The 16,838-nt window shown below is 35.8% G+C and overlaps 1 protein-coding gene across 1 annotated transcript in view; it reads right to left on the bottom strand.

The window, feature by feature from the left end:
- Positions 1–923: 923 nt before the first annotated feature.
- The window catches only part of LOC125667952 (RNA helicase aquarius-like), a 42,471-nt gene continuing 26,556 nt past the window's right edge, over positions 924–16,838 (bottom strand). Inside the window, exons 23-37 of the mRNA XM_048901646.2 lie at positions 16,256–16,396; positions 15,623–15,803; positions 15,222–15,331; positions 14,955–15,090; positions 13,992–14,039; positions 13,219–13,374; positions 12,760–12,897; positions 12,416–12,487; positions 12,119–12,306; positions 11,434–11,776; positions 8,874–8,959; positions 8,280–8,391; positions 7,244–7,306; positions 4,996–5,127; positions 924–2,194 (exon numbers count right to left, since the gene is read on the bottom strand). Coding sequence (XP_048757603.1) covers positions 2,102–2,194; positions 4,996–5,127; positions 7,244–7,306; positions 8,280–8,391; positions 8,874–8,959; positions 11,434–11,776; positions 12,119–12,306; positions 12,416–12,487; positions 12,760–12,897; positions 13,219–13,374; positions 13,992–14,039; positions 14,955–15,090; positions 15,222–15,331; positions 15,623–15,803; positions 16,256–16,396 — 1,999 coding nt within the window. The 3' untranslated portion in view covers positions 924–2,101. The remainder of the gene's footprint in view (positions 2,195–4,995; positions 5,128–7,243; positions 7,307–8,279; positions 8,392–8,873; positions 8,960–11,433; positions 11,777–12,118; positions 12,307–12,415; positions 12,488–12,759; positions 12,898–13,218; positions 13,375–13,991; positions 14,040–14,954; positions 15,091–15,221; positions 15,332–15,622; positions 15,804–16,255; positions 16,397–16,838) is intronic.

The raw sequence follows: 16,838 nt of genomic DNA, 5'->3' as shown, positions 1-16,838 counted from the left end.
TACTGGAATTTATTGTGCATTTTGTCAATGTGAATTACGAGATGGAGGGACTGTCATGAAATTCATTGTAGACATTAGTAAAAAAAAATTTATTAAAGCCCAGCTAAATGTATTTTCTAGAAAGAGCCCACTCTAAATTCAGGATGAACATTTTAGTTTCAATCATGCAGTGGCAAAATCTGTAGAAATGAGCGATCAAAAACTATTTCAAGGAAACTATTTTACACACACCCTCCATGGAGTAGCATTTCCATCCATCCATTACTGAGAGGGGGTGTCACTACAAAATTAATGATAACCACATTCTGGTATTGTATGACTGCATAATATTTTCAAAACCAATATATACAGCTTTCCTACAGTGTCGCAGTCAAAGAAGGACAAGATGACCCCATTTTGCTTTTAAAATCTTAACCTTGTCCATCGTTTCGGGGGGAAAAAGGTCCAACTCTGCAACTATACAAGTATGGTGATAAACTTTCATCCAGGGTTGGTCCAAGTAGGGCATTGATTTAATTGGAAATGTGACCAAGTCCCCAAAAAACCTGCTTTAAACACCCGAACCTAGTTGATCACAGAAAGTATAGGCAAGTACTAAGTATCCAAACCAGGCATGATGGTTATCATCCCTAGGGCCTACAGTTAAAATGGGAATGTGATCGAGTAGTCAGCATCCAGATCTCTTGAATCAAATTCAACATCTGAAGCAAGATAAGTAGATATCCATAGACTTAAATTCCGGGAACATTTGGTCCAAATGGGGCATATCAAAACAAAGAACTGAATTAAGACTTTAACCTATATAGAATCTGGGTTAACACCAATTTTTGTCTTTGAATCATTTTATGGTCACAGTCGCACCATAAATTTAAGCGACTAATCCGACTATACTCTCAAAAAAACATTGAATGAACAACAAATAATAATATTGAATTCTTTACTCTCTGTAGTCATGGGGATTTGTAGCATCATAAACATTAACAATTCAAAAATTTTCTAAATTTCTTCATCAAATTTCAATATATGTATGCTTCTCGAAAGTGTGCATCATATTATCTCTGATCCTTAAACAAATATGTGTAATTATTGGCATTATATCTCAAAACTGACACCAAATTAACATACAAACTGTAATATTTATAGCTCTCTAATTCCTTGGAGATATCTTGAAATAATTAGAAATATACCTTCAAATGAATAATAGGATATCTTCAACTCTGAGTAGAGAGCTCTCTAATTCAATTAAACAAATTCCTATTATTATAAACTTCCCTTAAACAAAATGTGTAAATTTCTGAAGGCATGTGTTTTGCACAGAACAGAGATGCTACTTGTGGAAAATTTTAAGGATGTATAGATCACACACAAAAAAAACACTCGCTCAGTTTTAGAAAATTATGGTGTGTGTGAAAATCTCTTCAAGATAGGCAGCTACAGGCACTAACCTACTGACCTAACTGGTTTGGGTATAGATTCAAAAGACAGAAACATATTGCTAATATCTACCGGTATTTATCATGCACAAGGAAGTTGGCCATTCTAACAATGTGTTATTCATCTTTAACTAAATGATTTGAATTGACATGTTCATTGTTCCAATGTTTATTATGCACTCTTCTGACATCTTGTCTCACTGTCCATTGGTGATGTCAATGAAGTGAATTCAACTGGAATTTGGAGATATCTTAAATATTATTTAATTCAAATACCAAATTAATGCTCAATGAATGAAACCCCTCTCTCTCTCCCTCTTTCTCTCTCTCTGCTAGATTTTATGTTCATTAAAAAAGTGTATGGTCATTAAATGACTTTGCAGCAATCTGCTTCAAAGGTTTAGGAATTTACAACAGAAAGAGATATGTATATTCATATTTTTCCTGCATTCTGTCCAATTTGCCTTTGATCACCAAATGTTGTTAGTTTCATCAACATGCCCATACTTCTTGTGACAATCATTCCACGCATAATGAATGAATGGTTTACAGTGTGTTCTCACTTTATTGTATTAACTCGACAAGAGAAATACAGGCACTTTCCACTGCTGATATGAATGAATGAATTCCAGTGATGATATTTATAAATGAAGAGATAAGAGTTCTAATTAACTGGAGTTCTCTCCCCCTTCTGTTTTCACTTTGGTTTCCTGCATGTCCATTGGTTGTTCACTTTCAGGTGGATTCTCCAGAGGCACAGCCTGAAAATACATCATCTCAACATCACTGTGTATGTCAATACATCATCTCAACATTACTGTGTGTGTGAAAATATATCTCAACATCACTGTGTGTGTCAAAATACATCTCAACATCACTGTGTGAAAATATAGAATAGACTGGTGTCAACATCAGTTTATACATGTAATGCAGTCTACATAGTGAAGTTGTTTGGGCTATACAGACTGTATTGTGGATATCGGCCTGGATAGCTCAGTGGTTAGAGTACCTGACAGGTAATGCAAGGGTCCCAAGTTCGATTCCTGGTCCAGCCATAAATTTTCTTTCCTATATTACATTTGGTGCAGTTGACCACCCTTGGACTTCAGATGAAAGTCCTGCCAGGGGCAAAAGAATCTGGGATGTGTGTCTTTTGAGGGCGAAGACAATTTAAGGAGAGAGGAAAACATAGTAGTTGGGGCTATATGGCCTGTGGAAGCTCAGTGGTTAGAGCACCTGACTTAAGTAATGCAGAGCTCCCAGGTTTGATTCCCTGTTCAGCCCTAATTTTTTCCCTTTCCTATATTACAATAGAATAAGGTAAGTATACTTAGGTGTGTGAAAATCTATGAGGCCAAGGTCTCATTAATATCGAGGTTAATTTTGTTTCTTCACAAGGTTATAAATTAACAATGAATGGAGTTGAGAGTCATTTGACAATGTAATTGCATTACCCACAACAAGTGTGTGTGTGAAATATAAATACAGATATTACTTGGTAACCAGTGGAAGAACTATGTATCTGGGTCTGTTGGCCTCCATCGTGCTGAGACATTAATCTGTTGATAATTACCTGTCTTTGTTGCCCTCCCTCATGTCGAGACATTAATCTGTTGATAATATTACCTGTGTGTGTTGCCCTCCCTCGTGCCGAGACATTAATCTGTTGATAATTACTTGTGTGTGTTGCCCTCCCTCGTGCCGAGACATTAATCTGTTGATAATTACCTGTCTGTGTTACCCTCCCTCGTGCCGAGACATTAATCTGTTGATAATTACCCGTGTGTGTTGCCCTCCCTCGTGCCGAGACATTAATCTGTTGATAATTACCCGTGTGTGTTGCCCTCCCTCGTGCTGAGACATTAATCTGTTGATAATTACCCGTGTGTGTTGCCCTCCCTCGTGCTGAGACATTAATCTGTTGATAATTACCCGTGTGTGTTGCCCTCCCTCGTGCTGAGACATTAATCTGTTGATAACTACCTGTGTGTGTTGCCCTCCCTCGTGCCGAGACATTAATCTGTTGATAACTACCTGTGTGTGTTGCCCTCCCTCGTGCTGAGACATTAATCTGTTGATAATTACCAGTGTGTGTTGCCCTCCTTCGTGCTGAGACATTTAATCTGTTGATAATTACCAGTGTGTGTTGCCCTCCCTCGTGCCGAGACATTAATCTGTTGATAATTACCAATGTGTGTTGCCCTCCCTTGTGCTGAGACATTTAATCTGTTGATAATTACCTGTCTGTGTTGCCCTCCCTCGTGCTGAGACATTAATCTGTTGATAATTACCTGTGTGTGTTGCCCTCCCTCGTGCTGAGACATTAATCTGTTGATAATTACCTGTGTGTGTTGCCCTCCCTCGTGCTGAGACATTAATCTGTTGATAATACTTCTCATTACCAGCACATTAGAGTTATCGCGCTTTGATGACTCTTGTGCGTCATTGGTAAGAAAATGCACAAGTCTCGCGAGCAAGTGCGAGATTACTGGGACATAAACGAAACGTTCATAGCACCCCCCTTTTTTTTTTTAAGTTAAAGTACATGGTGAACTTTTAAATAAAATAGCCATTGGTCAAACTGTATTTTAAAAATATACTAACACTAGTTTATCAAGGATGGTACATGGGTTTTTTTTTAAACTCCACTACACCTATTATAAAAATTCCAAACAACGATGTTCTCTGTCCTAAGTCAATCAACATTTTGTAATTTTCAAAATAGCTTAGATGCAGTTTAGAAAAGCATTTGTTGTGTTAATTAGTGTTATAAACGTCTTAAAAAATGCAGTTTGGCAAGTATATAACTTATACTAAAATATTTGAAAATGAGAGAGAGAGAGGGGGGGGGGGGGGAGGAGAGGGGGGTGAGGAGGCATTAACGATTACAAAGTCCATGCCATATGAACCTGTCCAAATTGTATAAAATAGAATGTCTGACAGAATAATCTTAATAACACATGAATCCCATTAATTACAAGAAAAGTTATTGTGTCGGATGTGCATGAATTGTTTTTCCCCTTCACAGTTCTTCTTGCGACTGATGCTTTATATCGGTCAGATTTGGCAGATTTAGTACCTGCACTCCTTCACATAGTTTAATAAGTTCGTCTGTTTTCTTGTAAGAATAATCAATTCCTTTTGCCTTTAGAATTTTAATCAGTGTCGTGGTTTGCAGTCGGTTATAATATGTATTCGATACCATAATTTATATTACGTATGCCTAAGTAATGTTTACGTATGTTGTCCCGGTAGCACGACTTTACGCGTCTTTAATTTGAAGAGTTCCATTAATGGAAATGATAAGTATTACCAGTGTGTGTTGCCCTCCCTTGTGCTGAGACATTTAATCTGTTGATAATTACCTGTCTGTGTTGCCCTCCCTCGTGCTGAGACATTAATCTGTTGATAACTACCTGTGTGTGTTGCCCTCCCTTGTGCTGAGACATTTAATCTTTTGATATTTACTTGTGTATGTCAACCTTCCTTGTCCTGACACATTAATCTGGTTATAGTTATGCTGACCTCCCTGGTGTAGAAACATCAATCTGATGATGATTACCTGTGTGTTTCGGCCTCCCTCCTGCTGAGACATCAAACTGTTGATCCTCTGGTTGTAAAAGTCAAAAACAAACTGAGCCAGGTGTGGCATGTTTTTCATTATCATGGCTTCTCCTTTAATTGGTTCGTGCATCTATAAAATAAAATGTACTTAAAGACTTAATAAATACCCAAAAGCAGAGTGCATGCAAGTGACACATTCACATCCACCTTTGAAAAGTAAATTTAGCACTAATAAAGAAAGAACATTACAGAATGTATCATGAAAGACATATTATCTTAAACTTCATCATGTAGACATTTCTTCATTTAACTCCCTTGCCTTTTAAATTCATGCCTCCTCTGGGGACCCCTGATTATATGCCTGGATTAATTTGTTAAATTATTGCATCACTGAAAGTATTATATGAGACAGCTGTTCTTTTCTGGATTCACAAAGTAGATAAAAGTCAAGAACTTTCTATATTATATAACACCGATATGACCAACGACACGAACAATTTGATAAGTCGAAGGGATGACAAGTCCTTTCCTCAGGACAAACGGAAACGTTTTACTAATAAAAATATAAATAAAAGGCCATGCGAACATGGACTCCTGGACGTACAAGAGGTGAGAACAGGTGCCAAGGAGGAGTGAGCATCCCCTGCCAACTGGTCACACCTGCCGTGAGCCCAGTAAGATGAGTCATACATTGAATTAAATTCACCACTAAATTAGATTTGAATGAATCATTGTTTAGGAATACAAAAATTATGTGCAAGAATATATATATAAACTGTATACTTGAAAGTTTTTTTTCAAAAATCCACTACATTTAATATTTAGTGTATTTAATATAAAATTTTGCACCCCTATTGTGGTTCCACTTTAATCTACACTATAGGAGAAAGCTTGCATAGTACATATAGATTGACAAAATGTGGTCTTGTTGTTTAAGAGAATTTCTTTTTTATATATATTCTTTCACTTTCCCTATTGTGGTTTCATTATGACCCCATAAGTTTGCATATTGGTTGATAAATCATAGCCCTGTTGTTTTGGGGAGGAAAAAATTTTCCTACATATTACAATGGGAAAATTTGTTGCAACTCTATCATGACCCACATGATTTAAACTTTGATTTCATATTACATTAGGAAGCCAGTAAATAGGTTTAGCTATATTTCATCGTGGTTCTTGAGAAAAGAATTTCTAAATGAGTCTACTTTATTTTTTTCTCCCCTTTAAAGAGCTTGTGGCCATTCATATGAATAAACTTAAAATTCCAATACTAAAAGATGCTTTGCAGTAAGGTGTTTTTACCAATAGGCAATGGAGAACAAGTCCGAAGTGTGAAAAGTTAAAAGACAACATACAGCTGGATGGACAGACAGGAAAACCTACTATCCCCAAAACTTGTTTGAGCTTTTAGTTGTTATGTGAATAGATCAAGGGCAAAAATATTAAACAACAAGCAGTGTTTGTGAAACACTGATGCCCCCGTAGGGCAACAAAGTCATTCTGGTACCCAGAGAAAGGTCTCGTCACAAGGAATACACATATGAAATATAAAAGCCCTATCACTTACCATTCAAAAGTTATGGCCTAGGTTAAAGTTTGTGAAAAGTAGGTCAAACTCCCAGGTCAAGGTCATGAGATTAAAAAATATTGGTACTAGAAGAAAGGTCTTGTCTAAAGCATACACATGTGAAATATGAAAGCCTCATCAATAACCATTCAAATGTTATGGCTTAGGTTAAAAGTTTTTTAAAAGTAGGTCAAACTCCCAAGATCATCAATTAAAAATATTTGGTACCCAAAGAAAGGTTTTGTCACAAGGAATACACTTATGAAATATAAAAGCCCTATCACTAGCCATTCAAGAGTTATGGCCATGGTTAAAGTTTTTCAAAAGTAGGCCAAACTCCAAGGTAAAGGCCATGAGGTAAAAGAATTTGTTACCTAAAGAAAGATCTTGTCAAAAGGAATACAGAAGTGAAATATAAATGTCCTATCACTAACCATTCAAAAGATATGGCTTAAGTTAAAGTTTTACATAAGTAGGTCAAACTCCAAGGTGAAGGAATACACATGTGAAATAGGAAATCTCTATCACAATCCATTCAAAAGTTAAAGGCAAGTTTATGCAGACAAACTGACAGACCAAAAACTATATGCCCCCAAATCTGATTACAGGGCTCTAAAAATAATAGTTTCAGTACAGTCTCTGAGGAAACACAAAATTTTCATGATTAACAAACATTCACCTTTCTTGAACCTGGATAAACTTCTGATGGAACAATATGAAGCTGTAGTGGTCTGGCCATTAACTACAAAGACAAATAAAATGGCATACAGTATTGCTTACTGCATGAAAAAGTTTAAATTTTACATAAAAGTAAAACTTCCACTAAGAAGTAGGTACAGTTTCTATAGTCATTTGGTCCAAAATATCAATGATTTCACTTGGAGCTCAAAACCTGACATTCAAATAAGGAATAGTTTAGCAAACCCCAAATCCGCTCAGTTTGATCAGTAAAATGATGTGTGTCATATGACGAGAGCTAGAAGTTGGCATAAAATTGCAAAAATGCCATTTTCAATGAAAATATCCCCAAATTCAGTTGGTTTTCCTTGCATGCGTCAGGCAAATTCATATTCAAGTGTGTTTTTCATCTTAAAATAATACACAATATCTATCATTTTCATTTTGCTCAACAAATGCGCACATCTTTCCCTGAGCAATATTCTGTATGACATTTGACAGTTTTCAGGCTTATTTTTTAAAAAAGGCGGGAAATGTCTTATTCATGATGTCAAAATGCTATCCAATTAGGAATATCATTTGATTTTGTTGACATAGTATACCTGGCATATATTTTACTTTCTTAAAACGCTGAATAAGGTTAATTCCAGACACGTTTTCTACAGAGAAATTTTTTGGGCCTTTTTATGTATACAATCGTACCTTGTTCTTTGGCAACAAAAAGAACAGTTTTCAATCAATTTATCCAATACCTAACTCAGCTAACTTAAGCATATTCACCATCACAAGGTGTATGGTTCGATCATAACAAGTTATGTAAGTCTGACATTCTCAATAAATTGATATTCAGAGAGAGGTGGTTGGGATCTTGATAAATAATTCTATCATCTGGTTATTAAATACAGCCCAATTGTAAAAAAAAAAAAAAAAAAAAAAACATACTAAGGAGAGTTTATCGTTTACCAAACAGTACTATTTATCAACTTTAATAGGATTTCATATACCTGTGAAATGATCTGTTGCTGTTTTGGTCTTACCTTGTTAAATGTAGGGGTGAGTTCAAAACAGTTGCTGAATAGAGAGACCCTGGCAAACACATACAGTCCAAGTCTAGCTCTGGACATGGCCACCACTAAACGTCGCACATCTCTGTAAATAAGAAATAGAAAGAGTGATTTCTCAAGTCTATGATGCATTATTGTTTTTCATTCAAACTTGATGTTTACAGACAAAGGTAAACAGGAACTATGATGACATTACCTCTACCATTACCATGTTAACAAATCTGGTATTTTTAGCCCATTTTTGTTAGCAAAATTGGGTCAAAGTGCCATAGACTTATTTTTTGTATCAAAATTTTTGTAATTCATTACAATATTTCTAAAAGAAATTTATTTTTGTGACCTCCAATATATCATCAAAATTGCTAAAAACAGAAATTACCTACAACAAAAATAACTAGACTGTTTGAGGTCCTGTTTGTGTCAAAATGTTATAGACTAACTTTTGTGTATCTAAATAATAATCAATACTAGTGCTTTGTTGCTAAATAACACGATAAGCAATTTCTAAGAATGTAATTACATGAAAAATATTTGCAAAATTAATGATATAGTTTCTGAGGCAGATACCTTAAATGACCGACTGTCTTAGTTCTGACGAGGGAGAGGAGAATGAAATCATTTTGTTGACCCTGATAGCGATCTACTGTTGTAATCTGAAAATTCATTAAAAACGTATAAATAATGTAAACAAGTGGTACTGTGAGCAATGCTCACTAAGAATAACCCCCGCTTACCCCAATCACCCAAAGGGTGTTGTTAATAGGTATAAATTACCTCTTTCCTGAGTGTAAAAATATGGTATGCCATTGTAGAAGAAAATGGAAGATATAGTCCGAACACAAATCCATGGTATAAACCTATAATTTTGACCTTGAGATCAAAGGTCAAGGTCATAAAGAGGTCAGAATGTACATGACACATAGTCTCATGGTGATACACCCATGTCTTATGGTATGACTATGTCAAAACCCTATAATCAATTCTGACCTTGAGATCAAAGTTCAAGGTCATATAGAGGTCATGAAGGTACCCGACACATCGTCTCATGGTGATACACTCATGTGTCAAATATGGTATGCCTATGTCAAAGAACAAAGAAGTCATGGCCCTGACACGAATCCATTGTAAAAACCTTTAATTTTGACCTTGAGGTCAAGGTCATATGGAGGTCATGAAGGTACCCGACAAATCGTTTCATGGTGATACACTCATGTGTCAAATATGGTATGTCTATGTTAAAGAACAAAGAAGTTATGGCCCAGACACGAATCCATTGTAAAAAAAAAAAACAACCTTTAATTTTGACCTTGAGGTCAAGGGTCAAGGTCATATAGAGGTCATGAAGGTACTCGACACATTGTCTCATGGTGATCCACCTGTGTGCCAAATATGGTATGCCTATGTCAAAGAACAAAGAAGTTATGGCCCAGACACGAATCTGCACAGACAGACAGATGGACGGACGGACAGACAGAGTGATTCCTATACACCCCCCCCTGAACTTCGTTCGGGGGGTATAACAATCAAACATGTGTATAATAAATATTTCAGTTTTTAAATTGTATGGATCAAAGTGAATAAATTTTCTTGACATAAATCACCTGGCTTCAAGGCCATCAAACTGAGATAAGCTCCCATATGATTTCCGTCTATAAAACTGAGATAAGCTCTCGTATGATTTCTGTCTCACTTTTTCACTAATACAGTATACTGTATACAGTATACTCATTTTACGTGGGTACTTAATATGGCAAAATGACTTGTACACATCAAATCACATGAACATGAATTTGCGTGTCATTTGTTAATCAAGAAATCTTACATGTATTTTAGCAACAGAAAATGAAAAGCAAGTCAATTTATATCGCATGTTGTCTCTTACGAAATTACGTGATAATGAATTCCTCACGTATATTTAGGAATCTACAGTATTCCATTCATAAATTAGAAACTTATACATGTATGTAGAGTAAAAATGAAATCTCCTTTTTACAGTGCTAACCATAAAACTTGGACAAGCTTACATTTGATCTCAATCTCGCTTCTTTGCAGTCACTGTAGACATATTTTTTCCACATAGTAAAATTTTTGCAAGATCCAGTCATGAAAAATCTGTAGCCTTAAGTACCAGCAAACTGTTCAGCTATAAATCCTTCTTCTAAACTTAGAGGGATTTTGCATAAACAATAGTGTTAAAGAAATTCACTTTATATATGTACATGTATGGATACCCAATTCCACCTCTACCAAAGGTAAACTCATGTCCTGCAGAAGCAAATCTCCTAACACCATGTGACCAGCATGCTAGACCGTTCGACCATTTAGGCAAGTCAAAAACACTTGCTTGTTACGAAGATGGAATTCATGGCATGCTGTCACGCACTATACATGTCATTGAGAATGGACATTTGACGTAAATTTCATACATATATGATACAGTCTGTATTTATAATTAATATTGCTTCTCGTAAATTAAAATATCCTGACAGTAAAATTAAGTAATTAAATCATATTTGTCAAAATTAATTCACAAATTTCAGGTTAAATCATTACACCCTGATTAGTGATGTACCGATTATCACGACTTTCAATTGTCGGTCGCTATAAATGAAACAAAGTGAATAATTGATTGTCATTTTGAAAATCGCTGACATCGGTTTCTTTTTAATAATACAAATATTCCTGTCAAGACTTCACTAAAAACAAAAATGGCTGGTGAAGCTGAGGCATCCGATAAGAAGAAAAACAAAAGTTGAGAGATCTGTCCCTATCCCAGGAAAACAAATTTGAAAGTATGGGATAATTTACTGTTATATCTTTTGAAGCAATAATTATAGTGAAAGGTATTGCCATCTACATCTCATTGAATCCTGATGAATAGCAGATCAGCCATTTATTTGCTGCAGTACTGCTAAATCAAAATACAATGTAGGTATGATGAAATCATTGAAAATAATTATTTTCTTAATACATACAAATCTGCAGAATTATAACTTCACAGATTAAACAGAAAACGTATGTTTCTTTAATAAAAGTGAGATTTTGATCAAAGGTGAGCTCACTTGAGTTTTAAAGCCCTAGAGTCTGGGTCTAAAAGATCAAATATAATAATGAAAATCTGTATTACCTTGTGTGGGTTACCTATAAATGGATTTCTACCACATCTCTGTCTGATCACATCCCTGATAAGGTGTTTCTGACCATTGTAAGTTGTCAAAATGGAGATTTTTTCTGCAGGATATCCTAGGAGTCTCATGTACATGAATGTGGCCACCACGCACTCGGCCTCCCCTAAATTCTGGTAGAAGAAAGGATTGGGTTCTGATTCTCCCACACCATTAAAGTCTTGAACATCAATTAGCTGATAGTCAAATACAAAGCCCGGGTTAGCCATTTTGTATTCAGAGTTGACCATGACATGCGACAGACTTCCTAGCTTCTTGTATCTCCAGTTGTACAGACTTGCTATCCTGAAAGAAGATGTATTTGTGAAGCACTAATCTTCCCAGCCATAATTCAACATATGGTGGACAATTTCTACTAAATGTATATGTTCTGTTGGAAAATCCTTGTCACAAGGATTACACAGACAAAATATCAAAGCCCTTTCACATATTGTTTGAAAGTTCTTAGGTAATTCTAATATGGTTAAAGGTCACAAGGTAATCAAATTTAGCACTGTTGGAAAGGTCTTCTCAGAAGAGAAAATCGTATCATCATAAATATATGCAAAAACATCCATCCTATCTAGTCTTTTTGAATTGTTTACAAATTAAATTTGGAATCTAAAGACAAATTTTGGGGAGGATTACCCTGGCCTTGCTCTGCCTTGAGCATCAAGGTCAACGGTTGGAACACCAAGTCTGACAAGACGTGTGAAGAGTGACTGTTCCATGTTACAGAATTTCTGGAATGCCATATTCTTAATGACTGGAGGCAGCTGATGGTGGTCTCCAATCATGATCCATCTCTTTAGGCGATTATTATTGTCTTCAGGATTCTACAAGTTCGAAGTCAAAAATTTTGTTATACATGTCACAGTGTTTAATATATCATAACAATATGCAAGTTATTTAAATCAAAATGTGAAACATAGTTTTGTTCAATACCTGAAGCAACAATGGGATGAAAGTTTCGATCTCAAGAATCTGTGCTGACTCCTCCATCAAAATGTTATCAAACTATCAACGAAAAATTCACAAAGATCATTTATACAGAACAAACATCCTTATTTGATGAAAGCCAGTTTTCATTGTTATTGAAGAAAACAAATGATCAACACAGTTTTAAGCAAGAGGAATGACTGAAGGGTAACTGTCCATGAATTCATGCAGCAAAGGAATTATAAATTTAGGCAAAACACACAAAGTTTTATGCCCATGAAAATTAATGAAACCACAGTACATATACAACACGTAGATTAAACCATGAAAACATTGAAGTATCCTGTTACCTTAAATCCAACAGACACAAGGTCTCTCCTCTTCAGCGCTGCATGAGTACAAGTCATGGCAATGATTTTAGCTTCCTTTATCAACAGGTATTCTGCTCTATCAGCACCACTTCTCAACAACTCAAAGGCTCGGAACTCCTGTAACACAATTAGTAATACAAGCAATAAGATTACTAAGCAAAAGTGGACAATCCCCTCAAAACTACACATTAAAAAAAATCCACCATCGAACACAATGCATTTCATATTGCCATTACACACCGACTCAATAGCACCCATCCATATCATCACGTTATTATATACCCACAAACTGTTACAGAGATAATCAACCTACTTGGAGCCCATATTGAAGGTATCAAAGTCTCACAGTAATCTTTGTCCCTATTCATCAACACCTCTATACAACGCATACTTTAATTTACAGACTCTGTATTCCCATTTTTATTTTTATTTTTTTACCTCCAGTTGGGTGAATATTTTCTTGATGTGTCGAAAACAGCCCTCTGCCATATCCATGTCCTCTGTATAAGACCTTCCTTTAAATATTGGCTGAGGGGCATTTGCAAAATACTTGGTAAAAGGAAACTCATCTTTAATGATGCTGGTTGTCTTTTCCTGAAGTAGACACATATATATACATATTTTGAAACAGATTCTTGCTTGGTTAATATCACAACTACGTCTTTGTTGTTGCTGAGAATGTCTTTATTGACTTTTACCATTGAAAAATTATGAACACCTGCGTGCTTTGTTCTGGCCCTCTGTATACTCCAAAGAGGAGAATTTTCACCCCCCCATTTTATGTTTTTGTTCATTTTGTTCTCATCCTAATTGAGTGGATTTAAAACTGCAAGAATTCAGATCTACTCAAAGTGCTTCTATTAACAGGCAAATTGTTTTTCAATAGATTTGGGCAAAAATGTTACTTGGGCAAAAATGTCCCTGTATACAGTAAACCTAGATATTGTATATGCATTAACTTTAGAACCACACTGTAGATCTAGTTCTATTAAACCATAATGCAAACTGCTTGTGTATCAATGATGAGAATGCTTGCATTATAATTCCACAAATCATATCCCTGTTCTTATGAGGGAAATTTGGAACATTTTTTCTCGGCATTTCTACTTACATAAACTTTGAACAACTTTTTAACCAGAAAATTTGACACATTACATTAACTCTTTGACTTAATTTCATTGAAAATCTCATTTGCCGATGCGGGTGCTTACCTTCTGGTTTCTGAGCTTGCTCTGATACTCTTCCCATCGCGACAACACCTGGGGAAAAATCCATCAGTATCACTATAAAAATTCACTACTGTACAATCAAGTCATTTTATAAATCTGAACACATATGGTCAGTAATGAGAGTAATTGTTAACCTGATAGAGATAGAAGTAGCTAGCTGTTTCACATGTGTAGAGATAGAAGTAGCTAGCTGTTTCATCTGATAGAGATAGAAGTAGCTAGCTGTTTTACCTGATAGAGATAGAAGTAGCTAGCTGTTTCATCTGATAGAGATAGAAGTAGTTAGCTGTTTTACCTGATAGATATAGAAGTAGCTAGCTGTTTCATCTGATAGAGATAGAAGTAGCTAGCTGTTTCATCTGATAGAGATAGAAGTAGCTGGCTGTTTTACCTGATAGAGATAGAAGTAGCTGGCTGTTTTACCTGATAGAGATAGAAGTAGCTGGCTGTTTTACCTGATAGAGATAGAAGTAGCTAGCTGTTTCATCTGATAGAGATAGAAGTAGCTAGCTGTTTTACCTGATAGAGATAGAAGTAGCTAGCTGTTTTACCTGATAGAGATAGAAGTAGCTAGCTGTTTTACCTGATAGAGATAGAAGTAGCTGGCTGTTTTACCTGATAGAGATAGAAGTAGCTGGCTGTTTTACCTGATAGAGATAGAAGTAGCTAGCTGTTTTACCTGATAGAGATAGAAGTAGCTAGCTGTTTAACCTGATAGAGATAGAAGTAGCTAGCTGTTTCATATGTGTAGAGTAATTCTTAACCTGATAGAGATAGAAGTAGCTAGCTGTTTAACCTGATAGAGATAGAAGTAGCTAGCTGTTTTACCTGATAGAGATAGAAGTAGCTAGCTGTTTCATATGTGTAGAGTAATTCTTAACCTGATAGAGATAGAAGTAGCTAGCTGTTTAACCTGATAGAGATAGAAGTAGCTAGCTGTTTTACCTGATAGAGATAGAAGTAGCTGGCTGTTTCACACGTGTAAGACATGTCGCCCTGGACGTCTAAACTGCTCTGTAATCTAGCCACCTCCTCCAGAAGTTCTAGTCTCTGAGCCAGAACATAATTTACACGACCATATCTACAAAGAAAAAAGAAAGAAACATCAAACAAACAGGCACATTTCATTTTCACACAAGTCTTTTACATATCCACATGTATGTATCAATCACATTAACCATTTATCATGTTCAAATATCCATGCTGCTTTACCTGCTGAAATCTTTCTCGGTTTCCAGGGCTTCTTCTCCATGACCCAAACGTAAAAGATGTCGCTCGTCAATGTCCAGAGCCATAATTTTCTCAAACAGCTGGTTCAAGGCCTGTCAAAATAAAGATCTTTCATATATGATTGCATGGTCTTACATAGAGATACAAATATGTACATAATATAGCAATACATCTACCATTTAGCAGATCACAAGACTACTACAATTTGTAGGCCATCTTTCTTTCCCGTGATCAAGATTTTAATTTTACAATGGCAACAAGTATAAAGTGTTGGAAAAATTAAGAAATATGAAAGAATCTGGAGTTATTCTAAGATTAAATACTAAAGAAAATGGGGTGTTTTATAATGAAAATATGTGGGTTTTATAAAGAGCCTCCTTTACCTGATTGGAATGGGTGACAATCAGTGTACGCTGGTCTGGGAAGTTATGATAAAGGTTGGAGATGATCTGTACGGCAACATCAGTCTTCCCTGTCCCTGGGGGTCCCACAACCATGGTCAGCCCCGGCTGCATGCCTGACCGCACAGCCTCAATCTGGGTTGGAGTAAATGGGATCTGATTTCTGAAACAAGATTTAATTTATCAGTGCCATATACGCATGTTATTTTTGTATTAAAACATGTAAAACAATTATGCCCCATTTTGAATTCACTCTAAGCTATCTTGTTCTTTAGAGTTATAAATGTTTTGTTAAATCTGGCCAGTTTTAAATTCACCCACATGATTTAAATGAAATAGCAGGAAATAAGTTATGAGTGAAATATTCTTGGAAAACAGTTCATTTTATTTTCCTTTTTTTCTTTTTGTAATAAAATATTACTAGTAGACTTTTGATCATCATGAAAGGAACATCATTAAACCATTTACGAAATCACATTTAGTGCACCCAAATTACAAATATTTGGAGTTTGCTTTGCATGTTACAGGTCTTGAAACAAACACAGGACATTTGAAAACTTAACTTAAAAATGCACCTCTTTGTATGTATGTACTCTAGATATGTCAAATTCATACTTTCTTGGTTGATTGTATGGGTAGGGTCCCCTGTTTTCAATGACATGAGGGTGCACAATGATTTTCTTGGGAGGAGAAGGCTCCTCCTCGACTGCTTTTCTCTTTGCTGTGACAGGCTCCTGTTGCTTGGGAAATGTTAACCTGTCAAGAAACAGTACAGGATGAACTACAGGCATAGCCTAAAGCAAAAACCCTGAAAAACTTTGGTCTATGAAATTTTCAGAGTACTGAGGTCAAAACTTTGTTGAAAGGTCAATTGTAATAACACTTAAATCTGTTCTGTAACGCATCAATATATGAGGCCCATGGGCCACATTGCTCACCTGAGTAACCTTAGCCCATATTTAAAGATTTTCCCCACATATTTGCATGTAAAACTTTCATCCCTATTGTGGCCCCAGCCTACCTATGGTTTTTACAAACTTGAATCTGCTCTATGTCAGGAAACTTTCATGTAAATCAAAACTTTTCTGTTCCAGTGGTTCTTGCGAAGAAGATTTTTAGATTTTTCCCTATATACTTTATTGTGGCCCCACCATGATGTTAACACACTGGGGGCCATGATTTTAACAAACTTGAATCT

The sequence above is a fragment of the Ostrea edulis genome, chromosome 4 (assembly GCF_947568905.1).
Source record: "Ostrea edulis chromosome 4, xbOstEdul1.1, whole genome shotgun sequence".
Taxonomy (NCBI): domain Eukaryota; kingdom Metazoa; phylum Mollusca; class Bivalvia; order Ostreida; family Ostreidae; genus Ostrea; species Ostrea edulis.
Note: the sequence above shows the minus strand (reverse complement) of the source record. Positions and strands in the feature narration are given on the sequence as shown.